General features: G+C 42.6%; 1 protein-coding gene across 2 annotated transcripts in view; it reads left to right on the forward strand.

The window, feature by feature from the left end:
• The window catches only part of VPS53 (VPS53 subunit of GARP complex), a 67,348-nt gene that overhangs the window by 24,734 nt on the left and 23,822 nt on the right, over positions 1-18,792 (forward strand). Inside the window, exons 8-16 of one of the 2 annotated variants that reach the window (XM_065694622.1) lie at positions 2,063-2,141; positions 3,376-3,519; positions 4,876-5,018; positions 5,799-5,940; positions 7,220-7,321; positions 10,696-10,790; positions 15,881-16,123; positions 17,250-17,397; positions 18,309-18,391. In XM_065694622.1, coding sequence (XP_065550694.1) covers positions 2,063-2,141; positions 3,376-3,519; positions 4,876-5,018; positions 5,799-5,940; positions 7,220-7,321; positions 10,696-10,790; positions 15,881-16,123; positions 17,250-17,397; positions 18,309-18,391 — 1,179 coding nt within the window. The remainder of the gene's footprint in view (positions 1-2,062; positions 2,142-3,375; positions 3,520-4,875; positions 5,019-5,798; positions 5,941-7,219; positions 7,322-10,695; positions 10,791-15,880; positions 16,124-17,249; positions 17,398-18,308; positions 18,392-18,792) is intronic. The other variant, XM_065694623.1, reaches the window with a different exon arrangement.

The following is an 18,792-nucleotide window of genomic DNA, read 5'->3' on the forward strand; positions in this document are numbered from 1 at the left end:
AATCATGTGTGCCTCTGTGTGTGTGTGTGTGTGAAGAGGGATAGTTACCGGGAGGGCAGTGAGCGTCCCTGTCATTGCTCACACATACCTAAACCTTTGGCAACTTCAGTGTCTATTCTATCCCCATTTTACAAAATATGAAGGAAAAAAAAAAGCTAAAACTCATTTTCCCTCTTTGAGACATTTTTAAGCCAGACAGAAGTATGTATCTTCAGCATCCCAGTTCAAGGCATTCCTGCAAGTTTCTTATTTTAAGGATATGAGAATCCCTGTTAAGACTACCCTTAAGTACTTTCCTGAATCGGAGCCTAAAACAACAAAGCCCACGGACAGAGCTTTTGACTGTTTGACAGGGCTTCTTTTAAATTTGTTGAGTCTTCAGGAATCTGGCTGCTGCTCTTCTCAGTCCCTCCTCTGTGCTCCCTGCAGCTGTTGTCAAATAGGAAGGTTGCTGTAGCTGGTCATAAGGAAAGAAGTACAACAGCTAATAACTTGTTTTATTTCTGCACCTCATAATGCTGAAGACTTCCTGATTATTTCAAAGATAGACATTTTCAGTCTATGTTTAGCATCTTTTTTTCTTCTTTTTTCCCTCCTTTTTCTTAAAGATCAAAGGGTTTGGTTCTGTGATGCTTTCTTACATGAATTACTAGTGCTTGCTTGTACAGTGTAGGCAGGATTATACCCGTAGTTGTGGCTGTTGGGCTGGGTTCCTCGTTATTGCTTAAATTTCCCACTCCTATTTCAACATATTAGTGAATCCCTTTTGTTTCACAGGTGGGAAGGTGTTAACTAGGGATCTATACCTTGGAGAGTAGAAGGGTTTCTAAACATTCCTGTGAAGCAGAGAGCTTAAATAAAAATTACATTTGACATTGCAGGCAGGAAGCTTTTCCAGCAAAATCCCCATAAATAAATCCTGGATAAGGCAGGTCATACATAAAGTTAAATCACAGATTTGAAGTTATATTTCATTTAAAGGACTAGAATTTTCTGCATTTGGCACCATTAAAGAATCCAGCCTGTTCTCCAGCCTTGTCAGGTCATCTTGTAGAGTTTCACTACTAAAGGACCTCAAGTGGGAAGATTAAAGAAGCAGTTCAGTCTTTGATAAGGCTGAGGAATCATAATAAAAAGAATCCATGTCTTCTCCCTACAGTCTGAGCAAACGTTTTGACAAAAGTAAATGTAGCCACTCATTGTCACATCTCGGTCTCAGTGGAAAAATCCACTGCTTTGAGTGATCAATTTAGACCTTAAAGTGTTTCCAGTATAATAAAAAGCGATGGAAGAATTGAAGGGCTGCAGAGGGACATAAGTGCCGAACTGTTTGTTTTGGCTTTTTCCAGTATGTGTAGGCATTTCCATTTCCCTAGAAGTATCAATTAAGCTGTATTGACTTTTATTTCTGGAAATGGGAAGCTTTTTCCTCTCAGCCAGATAAAGAGCAAGGTTGTGGTTTGTTCAAAACTTTTTCACTCGTTTCATACCTTTGTTTTTTTATGTTTCTTGAGATATGGAGGATTTATAGGATAAAAGTGCAGCCAACGGTATTCACACGGATGCATTGGAAAGTAGGTCAATGTACCTGGAACTGTGAAGGGTTAATGATGAAGCTTGAGATATTGTGAAGCTTTTTATATGTTAGAAACACGCTTTTCTTGAAATGTGATCACCATACACAAATGTAAAGATGGGTTGGTCACGCTGACATTAAAGGAACCCTCCTGATTTCTCAGCTGATTAACAGGCCCTTATTGAAATACTAAATTACGGCCTATCTAGGATACGTTCTGCTACAGCTCAGAGATCAATGCTGTAGAGCTGGAGTTGTCATCCTGGTGTCATTCATGGACCAAATGCTCTCCCAGTTTTGCCATACAGGCCTTCTTGGATGGATGAAGGATGTTTTGTCTTTAGCATGCTTTTTATTTTTTTTTTGTCCCTTAAAAACCTTTGTGTATCTGTTAGTGTTTCAGACCACTTTGTAGTAATGTTTGCAGGCAGTGAAACAAGGAAGTTGTACCACCAACAAAGCCTGTGCTTTCTCTGTTCTCATCAGGGTGAAAGCAGCACAGAATGAGTTGGGACAACAGATCCTGGCTGACTTTGAGGAAGCCTTTCCTTCTCAAGGTACAAAGGTAAAGGTCTCATTTCCCCTCTTCCTCCCATTGAATATGTTGTTGAAAACTATTCAATGTAATTGGCACTGATTTAAATCTCATTTTACATCTAGACTGGATATCTCTTTCTTTCAGGAGTTGTTTTAGAAAGCAAACAAATCTCCCAGGCTGTAGGGTGCCAGGTATATTTCTCACTTCTTATGTCTAGTATGGGAGAGAAATGACACCCTTCCTCTGTCACGCTCTGGCACATCTATTGCAGCGAGGTCTGCAAGCCAGTCAAGGAAAGCCCCAAGCAAACCATGTCTGGCCCTCCAGACCAGAGTGCGGTTCCCTCAGCACCTCACCCAGCTTACTGGTTATTTGTTTGACACACAAAGGTTTGTGTTGTGTTCAGAGAAAGCCAAGCACAGGCTGTTTGTTGACATGCTGCCACCAAGTTTGTCTTTGGTTTAGTCAGCACAGATACAAATCTGGGCTAAGGCTGAGGCACCAAATGTGCTTTCCCAAATTTATGCATCCAAATGTTTGCAAACAATATGTGGGGTAGGTGTGAATTGAAATTTACTTCAAGGAAAATACTAGTTCTGTCTTCCAAAGTACCAGGTCTGCTGGTTCCTTTATAAAACTAACAAGTACAGAAATGCAGAAACTATTTGGAACAGATTCTTAATGAAGGGCAAATCTGTGTCCACATGAAGCAGCATCAAAAGAGCTTGTTTTGAAAGAAGTTTCTAATTTTTGTCTTCTCCACTAGCATCCTGGTTTGTGCCAATACAGACCAGCAGATGCTACTTTATGTTGCAAATTGATCATCTGTAGACTGCTTTTTTTCCCACATTAATTTGGCTTTCAGGTTTGCAGAAAAGGGGTTTGCTTTTCCCACTTGTCAGCCACATCTCTTAGCTGTTCCTCAGAGTATCTAGGCTGATGAAAGGCTTTGCAGAAGTGATGGGACAACAGTTATTTCTGTAGATGGAGCTGGCAGCTTTTCTGTGGTGAGGAGCTTCCTGGCTGCTGAGCTGTAGAGCAACTATATGGCCAGTGACATGGAAGCACCTCAGTTTTCATCCCAACAGAAGAAAGATGCCTATGTGATAATAAAGAGTAACAGCAGAAGCATTAAGAAGAGAATAATGGGAGAGGATAAAAACAAGATGAGCTGAATACTACAGGGTAACCTGCAGTACAGTTTACAGTCACCCATTCAGCTATTTAACCTTAAAACATTTGTTCCTGTTTATTTTGATAGAGGCCTGGCGGACCCAGCAATGTCCTACGTGATGCGTGTCTAGTCGCCAACGTCCTGGATCCCAGAATCAAACAGGAAATCATCAAGAAATTTATTAAACAACACCTCTCAGAGTATCTGGTCCTTTTCCAGGAAAACCAAGATGTAAGGAAAGCTTAGCAAGCTCCATTTGGATTTCACATTTTGCTGGCATTCACGGAAGTCACGTTTCCACAGGTTCCTGTGGTGGAATGTTTCTAACGTGAGGGCTCAGGAGCAGAGATGTGTGGGTGTGGGATGAACTGGCTGATGAGTTGGGAGTCAATGTCATCTCTCACAGGATGACTTCTTCCCACCTTAGCTGTCACTTTCATGTACCCGCACTGGGGATGTTTCCCCCTCATATAGTAATAAAAAAATTCAAGTTTATAAACTTTCAGCCCTTTAAAGGGTTGAAAAATCAAACTTTGAAAATTGCAGACCTAAAAACTTTGGAAACCAACAAGACTTCCCCCCAAACAAGCAAAAAACCCCCAAACAACCAAAATGCCTAAAAAGGGGGGAAGGAATTTCCAGATTGGATTAATCTTTGCAGCCAATTTTTAGGCTTCCTGTTCTGCTGCTAACAGCTTTGAAAAATTTACTATAATCATCTTGAATTTGAAAAACTACCAATGGACCAACCACAAAACCAACCGTGAATCAAAATGTGGTTTAACAATTTCAAAATTTCAACAGTTTGTGACAAAGAGGGGGAAAAAAAAGGTAAAATGCTTCATTTTAAATAGCATTTTTCCATCAGAGTTTGTTTTTATTACTGTTGCAACTTTCTGACCAGAAAGCACTAATGCTGAGGGGGAAAAAAATCCCATCCTGCTCTTGTGAGAGGAATTCTTGTAGAAGTCTCTTTATCCATGGTCCAGCTGAATGGAAGCATCCAGGAATTCCTGTGTTCTCATCCCACTGTTGACTTTAACCTCTCTTTCTGTGAAGCAAAGGGGGTGGGATCAAATGAATTATTTATGGATTGAGTTTTCAATAGTACCTACGTGATTTAGGTTTGCTGTTATCCTCATTTTCAACAGAACTTGCTCTCAATTCTCAGAAGATAGATTTTGCAGTCTGGAGTGTGTTTAAGCACTTTGAATCATAGAATAATTTAGGTTGGAAAAGACCCTTAAAATCATCAAGTCCAACTGTTAACCCAGCACTGCCAAGTTCACCACTAAACCAGGTCCCTAAGTGCTGCATCTACACACCTTTTAAATACTTCTAGGGATGGCGACTCCACCACTTCCCTGGGCAGCCTGTTGCAGTGATTGACAACTCTTTTAGGGAAGAAATTTTTCTCCTAACATCCAGTCTAAACTTCCCCTGATGCATCTTGAAGGATTCAAAGAATTATTAATAGTGGTCAAGTTAGCTTGGATCAGTAACACAAACTGCTCTGTGAAAATACAGCAGCACAGTTAAGTAGTCAGGCTGTTGCTGTTTAAAGATGATGTTGTCCATCTTACTCAGGTGGCCTGGTTGGATAAGATTGACAGGCGCTATGCTTGGATAAAGCGTCAGCTGGTGGACTATGAGGAGAAGTACGGGCGGATGTTTCCCCCGGAGTGGTGCATGACGGAGCGCATCGCTGTGGAGTTCTGCCACGTCACTAGGTGAGTGGGGAGATGCCCTGTGATGCCTCCCAGCAGTGTCACCTTCCTTAAAACAACAGGTTGGCTTGTCTTTTGCCAAATTGAGCATTTATCCATAGGACTCTAAAGGCAGTCTTCAAATATCTATGTAGAATTCTTTATGATTAAGAGCAAGTGAAAAGTGGAAACCCTGAGAAGCATCGCTAAAACTGCATGTACTGTGAGTGAGATACTGTGGGAATCAATTTTCAATGTAACAGACGTAAAAATCACAGAATCACAGAATCCCAAGGGTTGGAAGGGACCTCAAAAGATCATCTAGTCCAACCCCCCTGCAAGAGCAGGGTAACCTACAGTACATCACACAGGAACTTGTCCATTAGAGACCAAGTGAAGCTGACTGCTTCAGACCATGCTTTTCGCCAGCCAGAAAGAGGGGACCAGCGGAAAGTGCCAGATGGAGTCTCAGGAAGACCATTGCCTTTGTTCTGGGACCCCAGTCAGAGACACTACAATTCCCAAGGTTTGATCCTGCAGGCTTTCCTGGCTGCAGCAGGGTGCTGGCTGTTAGGAGATGGGGTTCTGTTACCCACAAAGCTCTAAACAACTGTGGTTATGTTTGAAATGTGATCTGTAAAGCAGTTTAATGTTAGAGAGCATCTTAGGAATTAGCTTGACTTTTTCTGTGATGAAAGTCTGTCTAGGGAATAGACTGAATTACAGTGTTTGATTTCAGATCTTCTCTTTATAGAAAACCACATTTGTTTTTTCTATTCCCCCGGTCTTCCTTCTCTCTTTCAGGACAGAGCTTGCTAAGATAATGCGCACGAGAGCAAAGGAGATAGAGGTGAAGTTGCTTTTGTTTGCAATTCAGAGGACAACCAACTTTGAAGGACTTCTGGCTAAACGCTTCTCAGGTTGCACTCTGGCTGATGGAACAGCGGTAAGGGGATTTCTAAGAGCAGCCCTTTACTCAGCAATGTCTTTGGGAGAAAAAAATCCCTCTCACACATAGCTATGGAAATGGGAGACTGCAAAAGGTGTCACCTGCAGCCTCCTTTTGCACTTGTTAAGGGTGTTTAGTATGATGTGCTCAATGGCTTGTAGTTGGGAAAGTGTTTCTTGATAATGACTGTGGCAGACAGCTCACAAGAAGGAGAAAGGACACTGTTTGTGTACTTTTTTGGTTCTCCTGAGCCCTGTGCTGTTTGCAACTGAAGCCACATTGCCAGGGAGAACCACAAAGTAATTATGGCATGGTGACTGTGTTATAATGTTTGTTCTCTGCATGGTGATGACACATCATAACTAAAAGTTCCCTCTTGTCTTCATTTCTAGCTACCACACACTCACCACATGGTACCAACTTTCAATCCCACATTGTCTGTTGGGTTAGTCTTACTTGCAGGGGCATTAGTGGTTTCTAGTTTTCAGTGTCTCATTTGGTAGATTGTAAAGTCAGAGCCAAGAGAAACAGCTCAGTGAATATCTCTGGGGCCATCTCTGTTCTTTTTCTGCCTGAAATCTCAGCCAAGAGCTCTGCCAGCCAAGTGCCCTGGGAGCACAGAGTCCACGTGTGACTCAGAAGCTGTTGGTTTGAGGTTGGCTTCTCTGACCAGCTGGTGTCTTGAAGCCTACTTGGATGTGATAATTCAGCCTATGAGGCAACCCTGCTGGACCCACTTGTAATTTGCTGTGGATCAGTAGGTGCCACTAATTAAAAAGGGAAGTCCTGTAAGGTTTTCCTCCTGGCTGAATTTAGATCTTTCAAGAATATGGCTTTATTTTTCTGACAAATTTCATAGGGAATCTGCAGCTGTGATTTAATTGGCGTCGCTGGGTTATTGTCCCTTTGGAGAGGGTAGGCACAGAGGCTGTTACAACTGAGAAAAACAGGAGGAGAGTGTGTAGTTTGCAATAACAGAAAATTTTTTGTCCCCCTTTCTGATGTGCCTGGAGGCTCTGACACACTGACAGTGGGTGAGCATGGGTGCAAGAAGTGCAGGGTTCTTGCAGTGCTCAAGATGAGTGTGCTGGTGGAGCAGTGGAGAGGAGCCAGACTCATGCTCTGAAGTAGGAGGGAGTGTGCTGTAACCTTGATGAAGAGGCACTGCCTGGCACTCTGCAGTCACCTCTGTGTTTGGAAAAGACAAACTCTTCTACAGTGCTTTGAAGTAAAGCAAAACAGACTGTTCTCTAAGGAGCTTCCTCTTTTTTAACAGAAGAAGCCAGAAGTGCCACCTCCCTCCACCAACCCGTTTCTGGAGGATGAAACTGGGACAGAGACAGATGAGATTATGATTGAGAAGAGTGATATGGACAAAGTAAGTCTTTGAAGTTCTCCAGTTGTCAGTGGGGCAGTCTCTGTGTTAAAATCTCTAGTGATGCCTAAGCTTTTCCCATCACATAGATTTGAAGGGTTTGTTTTCACAGCAATTAATTTAGTGTAGTTTTGATCCTTTGGGCAGCATAGACTCCCAGTACACCCATGGTTTGCTTTGGCTCACTTCACTGAAACCAAAGCAATCTTTATTTCAGTTAATAGTGCGGAGGCAATCTGCCACATGAGAGTGAGTTAGATTCTGTTCTAGGCCATACAGCAGTGGCTCAAATGTAACTAAGGATTTCCATCAAAGAAAAATGAACTAACAGAGTTGGGTTGTCTGATCCCAGAAGAAGCTCCCACTATGAACAGTTGCAATTCATAGTTTTCCTTGTCAGCCAGGCAAACTGAGCCTGGAGTCACCAGGCAACTCATTGAACTTTCAAGTGTCAGTTTTAGATTTTCACTCTAGATATATTACTTCTGGGATTTTTATCTCTACAGTGCTTTTCATCTATTACCTCTGCAAAGCAGGCAACACCTAACCACTTGTAAAAGCACTGGGTTTCCAAAGCCCTCTGCAAACATTAAAGGAGCGAATAGTAAGCGCCATTGTTTTAATTGGCACCAATATCAAAGCCTGTAAGCCCCATACATTTTACTCTCCAGATGGACATTTTTTCAGTGTTCAGTTGTAAGTTGTTCAAGGCAGGTACCCTCTCCTTGTTTGGTGAGTTTACAGCCCTGTAAATGGGCCATTTGCAGGTGGTATCCTGATGGATGTCTGGGCCCTGAGACCTACTCCAATCCATGCCACTGGGGAGATCTGGGGGTGGTAGGTCTCCACCAGCACAGTTTGGTCCACTGCATCCCCTTCAGATTTTCACATGAGCAGGGCAGCCCTCTGCTTTCCACCCCAGCCCAAGTCCTGAAATACAATGATGAAGAAAAGTTTTGCTCTTTCCATTAAAATACAACTTGGGCAGTTATCAGTGATGTGGAAGACAGAGATTGGGAACTCAGGGAAACAGGTGTGTGATGAGTTCTTTGTGAAGAGCATGCTTTCCACTGTCTGTAATGGCTGGGAGAAGGTTGTCCTTGATGTCTGATGGCATCTGATGATGGCTCTGTGATTACATCCTTGGAGAAGTCAGTGGTGCTAGAAGACACATGAAGAGATAATTACACTAATTAGGCTGCTTAGGGCTGGTTGTGTTGAACACTGGAATGCACTGCCTTGGCCAGAAGCATTTCTGAGAAAGGAACTGCTCTGCTTCCTGTACGTGGGCAGGCTGGCACAAAGCCATCCATGGAGCTATCCCTTGGAATGCCATTTGTAGTGAGGTTGCCCTCTCTTTCTGGGTACACCCGGTGTTAACCCTCACAACACAGTCTTGGGCTCTGCCAGATGGGAACCCCATAGGGCTCCCATTTCAGTTTCAAAAGCACTAACATCTGGTGGTTAGTGCTGGTGAGTTTATGTTGGAGGTCTCCTGCTGTAACTAGCTGAAGAAGAGAATGGACAGGAAGAGCTGAAGGTGAAGAACTTGAGTGATAGAGCTCTTCCAAGACACTAGTCCTGAGAATTTAAGACACTTGGGAGTGTAAGGGGGAGCACAAGAATATTTTTTGTGGGGGAATCCATGTTAAAAAAGAGCCTCTTTTAGTAATCTTAGCAGTTCAATTTAATCTGTTTACTTTGGATAGTAATGAAAGGAAACTGGGCCAGCTGCAGACCTCCTTACTGTGACAACAGTAACCTTTTATTATTTCCATCAAACTCAAGGAGGAAATAGCTTAAACATCTGCAGCTTTTGGACAGGATTGCACTCTCCGAAACACAGCTTCACTGCTACTGTTAAAAGATTTAGTATTCTCTCCACCAGACGTGCTGGGAGCAGCATGGTGCAAAGACACACATGCACACACACACAGAAAACCAGTCCTGCAATAGGAGTTGGCTCTTCCAGCCTGGTAAATCATAAACATTGTCGGTCTGCAACCTTGTGTTGGCGCTGCCATCCTGGAGGCTTGGCCACTGGAAGGTTGCTGTAATTGCCGCCTATTGTTTCCCTCCTGCTCCGCTGAGCGTGTGCGTCCGGCAGAAATAGGCAGGCCCTGGCAGAGGGATTGGGATGCAGAATGCTAGGTAGTGGCTCTCTCCCAAAGCTGTAAAAACTTATATTCTCCAGTCGTGCTCTTAGTGAGAAGGTTAATGAAGCCAGCCTTACAGAGGTGGTCTGGTTTGCTCACTTCAGGTTTGCAGCCATATGTTAGTATTCATTGTGCCTTTGACATGATTGTTATTTCTGAGCAATGCTTACCTAGTCATTCTGCAAAAGACTTAGTGCCACCTCCTCTGGCATTTAGGAAAGTATGTCCTTGAGGGTCTCTTGTTTTGCTTTTCTTATGCTTAAAAGAAAAAAGAATCAATTAGAAAAATTCGTATCTTCGTTGGCTGGGAGCTGATCCTGGCATTTTGTGGAGAGAGGCAAGAATTCCATTCCAGAGTCACTGCAGCCCTCTTTGCAGGCAGGTAAAACATGTCAGCTTGCTGGGGAGAAACAGGAAAGATTGTCTATCAATAAAAAACAATAATAAAAATGTAGCTGTAGGGCGAAAATGAACTTAAAGGCTCTGCCCAGCCTGGTACTTGAACATGCTGAGACGTAAGCATATGAGTAGACCCAGTGGCTTCAATGAGATGAGCTTGGCTACTGCGAGCAGTGCAGTACTAAGCTAAAATGAGAGTAAACTGTATGACTCCCAAATCGTATGTGCTTAAAGCTCTAAATTGACTTTAAAATACAAGTCTTTGCATCCCCAGAAATGTGCTTCACAGTGAAAGCATTCCGTAATGTTCTCTATATAATTCCAGCTCCTCTAGTAATTACATGGGCTGTTTATCTAAATAAAAACATCCAGATGAAGTCTGTAACTTTGAGTTACTCTCTTTTAATGTTCTAAAATGTAGGGATTTTTCAATGTTTCTTCTAAATTAGTGCTGCATTTCATTTCAGAGATGACTAGTGGAATCTTAGTACTATTCAAAGGGTTCAGCAAGGTTTTATTTACAGACTGCATTAAGATTCTTCTACTGAAACCTGTTAGCATGGAGCAGCCTTTTCTTTAAGGATGAGAATATTTTGTGAAAAGATAATTCCTTGGAATACTAGCAGCTCTGCAAGAGGAAGGGAAGACTTAGACCTGTGGACCCTGTATATACTGTCAGTTGCGTGCCTTTGATTATTTGACAGCAAATTTCTGTGTTGTAATATTTGTAAAGACTTAGATCCTTCTGTGCTGTTGCATTGCTGTTTCTTCTGGGTCTTACAGGGCACATTTGAAGCCAACACTCTAAATGTTTTCTTACAGCCAAAGAAGCCAAAGGTCCCTGACAACCCTTTCCATGGCATTGTTTCCAAGTGCTTTGAGCCTCACCTTTACGTGTATATTGAGTCTCAGGACAAGTGAGTAACCAGCATGGACTTTTGGTTTTGTTTGAGTTTGAGAGTGCATTGCAGTTGGATTGTGCTTGATTCCATACTCAAGCTTCAGAAAACTCATTTCTTGAAAGTCTGCTTCCTGATTTCTTCAGGAGCAGTATTCGTAGTTTAAGAAAGTTAGAATGAGTGTTACCTTTTCTTGGGCAAAAATGAGTGTTCAGAGGGCTGTGGATGTTGGTTTCATTTGGAATTGCAAAGGCCTGCAGGAGCGATGCCCATTGCCTTTCTGCGGAAGAAGCTTAGTGTTTGTGAAATTGCTTCTGTTGCCTCTGCAATTCCCACTGCAGACATACGCCTTTCTTTCGTCTCACGTCTTCCACAAATAGTAGGTTTGCTTTTTCTGTAAAATACACATGTGGCTTCCTGGCAGAGGACTTTCAAGATTTGCTTTGTACAAATAAGTTATTTGAGATCCTCAGATGAAAGCTGCTGTAGATGAGCTGGCTGTAAGATAACATTATCATTGCTCACAGATTGGGACTTTTGTCAAGGGCTTTAATCCCTGGAACCCTTCTTCATCTTCCTCTTTGACTTGCAGCAAAATAACTTGAATGAAAGAAGACTTTCAGCTTAGAGCTCTGAAAAGTTTTTGGAGTTCTCACCACACTTTCTTGTGCACCTTGGTTCACACCAGGGTTTATATAACATCTCTGTAACAAGTGCAGTGCCAAATGGGAGAGGAGGTAGTTGAAAAATGTTCAAAACAGTCTTTTAGTGCAGGTTAGTGGCTGGAAAGGAGAAAGAGGTGCCTGCTTCATGTAACTCATCTGTCTATACCCTTTTAGCTTCGAAGGACTTACACATGAGAGAGGGCATATAACTTGAGGCTTGTAGTGCCCTGATTTTGCCCAAACTCCAAGGTAGCCACTTGAAAAAGCTTTCCCATGTCCCATCAACCTTTTATGCTTTAAATTAAACAAGTAAATAAACCTTGCACAATGGTCTGTCATGCTGGGTTTAGTTTCTGCTCTGCAGTGTAACAAAGGGAAACAGATATTTCCCCCCCCCGCCCTCTGCCAACTGAGCATTAACTTGTTTGAATATTTCTTCCTTTCTCACTAGGGGCCATTTTAATCCCCTTTTTGGTAATTCGACCCCACTGTGCTCCTAGCCCTTTCAGTTGCCTTTTTTTCCCTTTTCTTTTACAATCGTGAGATGGTTTATATTAGCTTTATAGCCACAGGCTGTGAGGAGTTCAAAGAAATACTGCCATAGTATTCCCCATGCTGCCCCTGTCTGCCAGAAATTGCTCTCCTTTATGATTTTCTCTCGTCTTCCCCCTTAGATTGAACTTTTGAGGAATCTGTTGCTGATGTCTGAAAGTGAGGATTTCTTAGATAATTAATTGTATGTTTGGGCTCTGAATAGCAAGAATAGTGTGACAGTTGTGTTCATTATTGCCTTAAGTCTGTGGCAGAATTCAGCCTGGACCTTTTCTCCTGAAAAATTGCTTCCATACCCATTTAAAGAAACACAGTGCCAAATCTGTAGCAATTTAAGAGGAGACACCTGAAAGAAAGACTTTAAAGATGCTGCTCTCCACCCTCAGCTGCGATGTAAATATCAGATTTCTTGGCAGCAAAGCAGATTTCATTTCTGCCCCTTTGGGATATGTATCTATAGCTCTAGTTTGTGGTCTGTAGGAGCAACACGAGCACACACGTGTGAGCTGAGCTATTCTGCTGCAGTGAAGGAAGAGCTCTGTCAGGTCTGCAGTGCTGAGAGTATGCAGAGCCATGGTTAAGTGTGCTGATATGCACGTGTGCATTTCGATTGTTTGGAAAACTGGCACTTTCTCTCTTTGGTGCGTGTTTGTGACTTCATGAGGAAAGGGGCTTCCAAAATGCCAAGTCCATGGAAATTATCCTACAAGTGGTCCAGATGTCTCAATGCCATTGCCCTTCCCCAGTGCTAGGCAGATACCAGCTGTTCATATCACTGAACAGACCAACTGACTAAGCACCATGTTCTTCTCTCGTGCTGCTGGGTTGCGTAGTTCCTCTTGTGATTTCCAGATATACAGAAAAACACTGAATAGGTTGAGTGAAAGACAAAAGTAGGAGCCATATAGAAATTAATGGATTTAAGAACCAGAATAAAATTTCCTTTACTGGATTTCATTTCATATTTTCTCTTGGTTAGATTTGGCAAGTTCTTGGTCCCAATAAATATCCTACTGGTAGGAAATACCACATTTGCACTACCAGAGGATTTTCTTGGGGCTTTTTTGAGAGTCTGTAGGTAAAATGTTCATTTTCTGTAGCTCTCCTGCCTTCTTCATGTTTCATCTCCCAGTGGCTTTTCCTGACATTCTTTCTGCTCACGTTGTACCACACAAAGGTTGCTAGCCTTTATATTGTGTTGGACCAACTGAGACTAATGTGAAAGTTTGATTGACATCAACTGAAGTGTGCATTATTGTATTAGTTCCCTTAGTGCACAATAGCCTGATGTTTTTGCCCATGTGAAATAAGAGCACGTCCTCACAGCCTGCCTGTGACAGGCAGTTTGTCCAGGTTAGAATCAGAACAAGCATGAAGCTCCAGTGCTATTCTCCCAGCTCCATCCCTGACAGTGTTCAGGGCCATGTTGGACAGGGCTTTGACCAGCCTGGTCTAGTTGAAGGTGTCCCTGCTCGTGGCAGGGGGTTTTGAACTAGGTGATCTTAAGGTCCCTTCCAACCCAGACCATTCTGTGATTCTATGACAGCTGCATTTGCTCCTACATCCCAGTTGACAAGACCTTGGGGGACCAAGAGAATGTAGATACATTTCACTTGCCTCAGAGAAAAGGAGAACATGTGGAGTAAGCATGAAAAAACAAAAGCCATTGACATTCCTGACTGTGTCTTGAGACTGGGAGAATGAAGGAAAAAAAAAAAAGTGGCTGGTAAATGCTAAGAAAGCTCCACTTTGTTGCCCAGATGGAGCAAAGTGCAGATGCAGAGGTGGAAATGCAGCTGCTTGGTTTAGTGGGACTTTTGACAAGGAGCAAGCCACGTCCGCTTTACTTGGGAACCTGAAGGAATGCTACAGCTTGCAGCATGTGTGAGCCCTCCTGCAGCAGCCATCTGTTTGGCTCTCCTACAGCTACAGGGGGAGGTCTATTTTGCTTCACTGTGGTCAAATGCAATCAATGCTTTGGTTCAGTGTTCAATTGCTGGTGCCAGTGTAGAGATTTATCACATCAGTTGAGCAGCCTGATGTTTTTATGGTACTTGTAACAAAGCCGAGGAACTGTGTGTATCTGTAGAATCAGAGGTATGTAAAGTACTTAAAGCAACAAGCAATAAGCCTGAATAAAGGGGCTACTTGTCTTTGCAATAGCCTGTGAGGCTGGCTTAAGCCAAAGAGTCTTGCTTCATGATTTAAAGCCCTGTTATTGCAAGCACATGGTGGATCACCTGTGGTAGGAGCTCATTTGCTTTGATACAGCAATCTGGGTTTATCAGGGAAGTGACAGGTCACTTTTTGTACTGGTGCAGTGTTGTGGGTTCTTTGGTCAGCTGGAATCAGAGTAGGATTTCTCATTTATAAGACAAAAAAAAAAAAGAAGGGACAGAAACTGGGGAAAAGTTTTCATTGTTGGTGGGTTTTTTCCCCTTTCATTGGCAGAGGTAAGTGAGAATGTGCTGAAGAGTCTCAGCTGCTGTACTGCTGGTGCTGGTGGTAGTGCTTTACCCATCCCAGGAGACCCTAACCCAGTCTCTTTGCATGAACTCTAGTGTTGTGCTGGGTGGCCTATGAGCTGGCTTAAGACTAGGAGAACACTTCCAGTTGAAACTCTTTGACAGGCTTTTAAAGAAGAGTTTTCACTTCTTTGGACAGCATTGCAAGTCTATCAATTGAGTAAATTCCTGAAAAATAATGATAATATATTAACTATAAAGTAATGAATTTTGTCTTAGTCTCCTTTTAAGGATTTGGCTTTCTGCTTATGTACCCTGGATCAGCCATTAGTTACACTCTCAGCAGTGAGAGGGGTGAAGGTTGTGCAGTGGAAGGGGAGAGCGGTGGAAATGAAGCCAAGATGATAATGGAAATGAGATATAAAATACAGGAACCTCACAGTTCCTTTTGGTCAGCAGAGTGCCATTCTCATCTGAAATATCTGTATATTCCTCAAAAGCCAAACTTCCTTGTCAGAGGTTGTGTGTATTTGTGTGTCTGGGGGAGGAGGTTTATTGCTGTAATTCAGTTCATCTGGCAAAGGTTACTCCACTTAGTTGAGTTCTGGTGTCAGGAGAGCTGGTCTTGGTTCCTGACACGGATGTGCTGTCTCTGGAGGAGTAGGACTAGAGGAATTCCCCAAGATCAGAAGGCTTCTTTGGGTCTGTATTGATGGTTCTGGCCCTCTGCCATGCTAAAAAGCCTTTTTGTCATGATGAAACGATGGAGTGAAGTTTATTGTTGCCTAAAGACCAAAAAATTTGAGTAAGGACCAGGTTATAATGAATCACTGGAGACAATAGGAGGGCTTTTTGTGCTTTTAAAGAGTTCTAAGTAGGAAGTGCACTTTGTGCTCATGCTAAATAAAACTTCTTTAAAGGATGTGTGGACTTGTGCAAAACCAGGTGGTATCCAAATGGGACCAAGAAATGGCGAATGGCACACCATTTTGAGCACATCCCTTTAAAAGCCAAATTCCCTGAGGTCTGCTCCGGAGGCCGCTGATATGGGAAGCCCGACTGTTACTTTTGCTGGTGCCAGGAATGAAACTTGAGCATACGCTTTATGCACTTGCATCAGATGTGCTGAACCCAGTCCTGGCAGACTTGTGAGCTTTTATATGTGGCTGGAGAACAGATTGAAGCTGCCACTATAACTCTTGAGTACAAAAGGTCATTACGCATCGGTCCAGTCCGCATTATTGGATGAGCTTTGTGCTGAGAGAATGGAGATAAGAAAGGGCTGGGATACCCCGTACTGCTAGAATCTCAATGTGTTTGCTGGTGTCACAAGACAGGGCATCTGGTTTTAAGCATTATTCTCTATCTTCCCTTTGTTTCCTCTCCCATCATACTAAAATATCTTTCTTTTGCTCCCCCACATCAGAAATCTCGGTGAACTGATTGACAGGTTTGTGGCTGACTTCAAGGCTCAAGGTCCCCCCAAGCCCAACGTGGATGAAGGAGGAGCCGTCCTGCCCAGCTGTGCTGACCTGTTTGTGTACTACAAGAAGTGCATGGTGCAGTGCTCCCAGCTCAGCACAGGCGAGCCCATGATAGCCCTGACCACCATATTCCAGAAGTACCTTCGAGAATATGCCTGGAAAATTCTGTCTGGAAACCTGCCTAAGTGAGTTTTGCTTTCAGAATTGCGCTTAACCCTGCCACTTGGGTAACCAGTTCATACTGTGATTCTTCACTGCCTTAGCTCAGCATTATGTATATTATAATTTCTAATGGAGGTGGTTTATTTGTGTGATGCTTACGTGTAACTCCCTCTGCTCTGTAACATTTTATACATGTATGAATAAAATATCTAGATGTAAATCCAGTGAAAGTACAGGAAATTGTTAGGAATTTACACCAATATGGGTAAATATACAGGCTAAAGAAGCTCCTTGAGATACTGCCAGTCTTTACGACAGATAATTTTGTATGCTATTTCCCATCTTCAGTTTGTTTGTCTTTTGAATCTGAGAGCAACAGAATCAGTTTCTGAAACCAGTAAAAACTTTTGCAGATGGAAGGGGAGAGGGTTACATGCAGACAAGTGGAAAGATAAATTTAATGTGCATTCTCCATCAGACCTCAGTTGCATTCTTTATGCGCGTTTTTTTGTGTGCTCCATTTTTGCTGTCCAAGATAAATATCACTGTCCTATTTTATTTTTTTTAATGGATTTAGATTCTGAAGAGTTGGGAGGTAGGGAATTTCCTGACTCTAAACTGTTCTGAGTCTTTCTTTGCTGATACACGGCTGTTAATCACTAGGAGACAGTGGAAAGAAGCCACGTTTCCTATAATTTACTGTGTTGATATCATCAGTCTTTAAAACAGGTTACCACATTCTCAGATACATGCTGACATCTGTTTAGTACTGAGGAGATAAATATGACAAGCTGCCTGATAGTTACTGAGATTTTTCTGTAATCTTTAATTAGATTTTGAGTAACTGGCAGTGAAGGTGAAGCTAGCTGGGGAGGGCTCTATTCCACTTGCATTCTAATCTCCCATGTTGTGAATGAATGAGATGCCCTTTGTCTGAAGCTTTGATACGAAATTCTGTTTGTCTTTCTAAAAGATATTCCTTAATCAAAATAGCAGGTTTGGGTTTGATGCAGGATGACGCTGACCTGTGTTGCATTGGACTTTGTGGTTACAAGGGCTTTTTATGGCACTAAAATTTAGTAATAACTTTGCAATGTGCTTGTCTGTACACCTGAAAGCTTTACAGGTTTTGTCTTATTTTTTATCCAGGACAACTAGCAGCAGTGGTGGGCTCACCATCACTAGTTTGCTGAAAGAAAAGGAAGGCTCTGAAGTGGCAAAATTTACTTTAGAAGAACTGTGCCTCATTTGCAGCATCCTAAGTACTGCAGAGTACTGCTTGGCGACCACTCAGCAGGTGAGCTTTCCTCTACAGCACCTCTGGAATGGCACCCAGCAGCAGCCCCTCTTCTGTCAGGAGATGCTGTGCTGCTCCCACTTCAGGATTAAGCTGCTGTGGAGACCTGAAGAGCCAGAAGTACTAAAATAACCAGAGTACTGTCTGATCCACATGCATCCTGTTGGTTATTGAGCCCTACATTATTAAATCTGTATTTCAAGGAAAGAAAAGTATTGATTTTTGCTGTTTCTGCCTGAGAAAAGTCATTTACTTGTGATACTTTTTTGCAGCATCAGTTTCGGATTTAGTCCTTTTATACTGTTTGCATAATTTGTTTTGCATTGGAGACCAAATGTAAAACAAATACTGCTTGTGGTTCATGATCTCCCTTTTGTAAAAACAAGAAAAACAGTAATTTAAAATAGGTTTGGGAAAATGCTTGCATGAAATATTGGGGCAGGGTAAACTGATATGCTTTGCAGCCCCAGTGCTTGTTACATTCAGGTGCTTTCGAAGTGCCATAGGTTAGTAGATGAGCTGCGATGTTTGGCTGTATCAAGGCCTCTCCACCACTAGAACTGGCAATCCTCCTCCTTTGCAGTTCAGGCACAGGCAGGGTGCTGAAAAACATCTTTATTAGCAGGACAGGTGCCACAGTGTTAAGCTATTACATTAGTGTGCCATACTAGAGTTACATAAATGACCTTGGAGGTTTACCTCTTTGAGGACATGGTGCCACCATAGGTCATCCTGGCAGGTTTAGGGTGTCCAACAAGGAGAGATTTCTAGTGTTCACTGGCTGAGTTTTGGTTATAGTCTGGGCACACAGTAAGTTTTAAAAGCTGATTTTTCCAGGATATAAGTTTTCAAGAATGGTCATTTCAAATAAGAAATCTGATCTTTCTGTTGCTTGTTTTGTTTCCTAACAGTTGGAAGAGAAACTCAAAGAAAAAGTGGATGCAAGTCTAGTGGAGAGAATCAACCTGACGGGAGAGATGGATACTTTCAGCATGTATGTTCAGCAGATGCATCCTTCCACAATACATCAAAATCCTAGTTTGTCAACCGGATGGTGCTAGAGTAATACAAGCCCAAGATTCCAGTGTTGTAGGACCCAGTTATCAGTAGGACTGACCCAGATACGTAGCCTAGGCATAGGCATTTCCCTGGTGAAGGAATGGTCATCCTTTGGCTAGTCCAAGAGCAGCAGTAGTAAAGACTTTAGGAGTAGTTGTTCCCCATCGTCCTAGCCAAAGGAACAAAAGCACTGGAAAGGGGAAAGGAAATAGTGAGTTTTCATCTGAAACATCATTTGCATCTTGGCAGCTCTGGGAGGTGACTGCTACATTTCAAGAAAGGAAGCTATTTCAGTACATTCCTTCCTGCTTTAACTTCCCCCTGTTAATCAGCAGG

The sequence above is a fragment of the Lathamus discolor genome, chromosome 14, assembly GCF_037157495.1.
Source record: "Lathamus discolor isolate bLatDis1 chromosome 14, bLatDis1.hap1, whole genome shotgun sequence".
Classification (NCBI taxonomy): domain Eukaryota; kingdom Metazoa; phylum Chordata; class Aves; order Psittaciformes; family Psittacidae; genus Lathamus; species Lathamus discolor.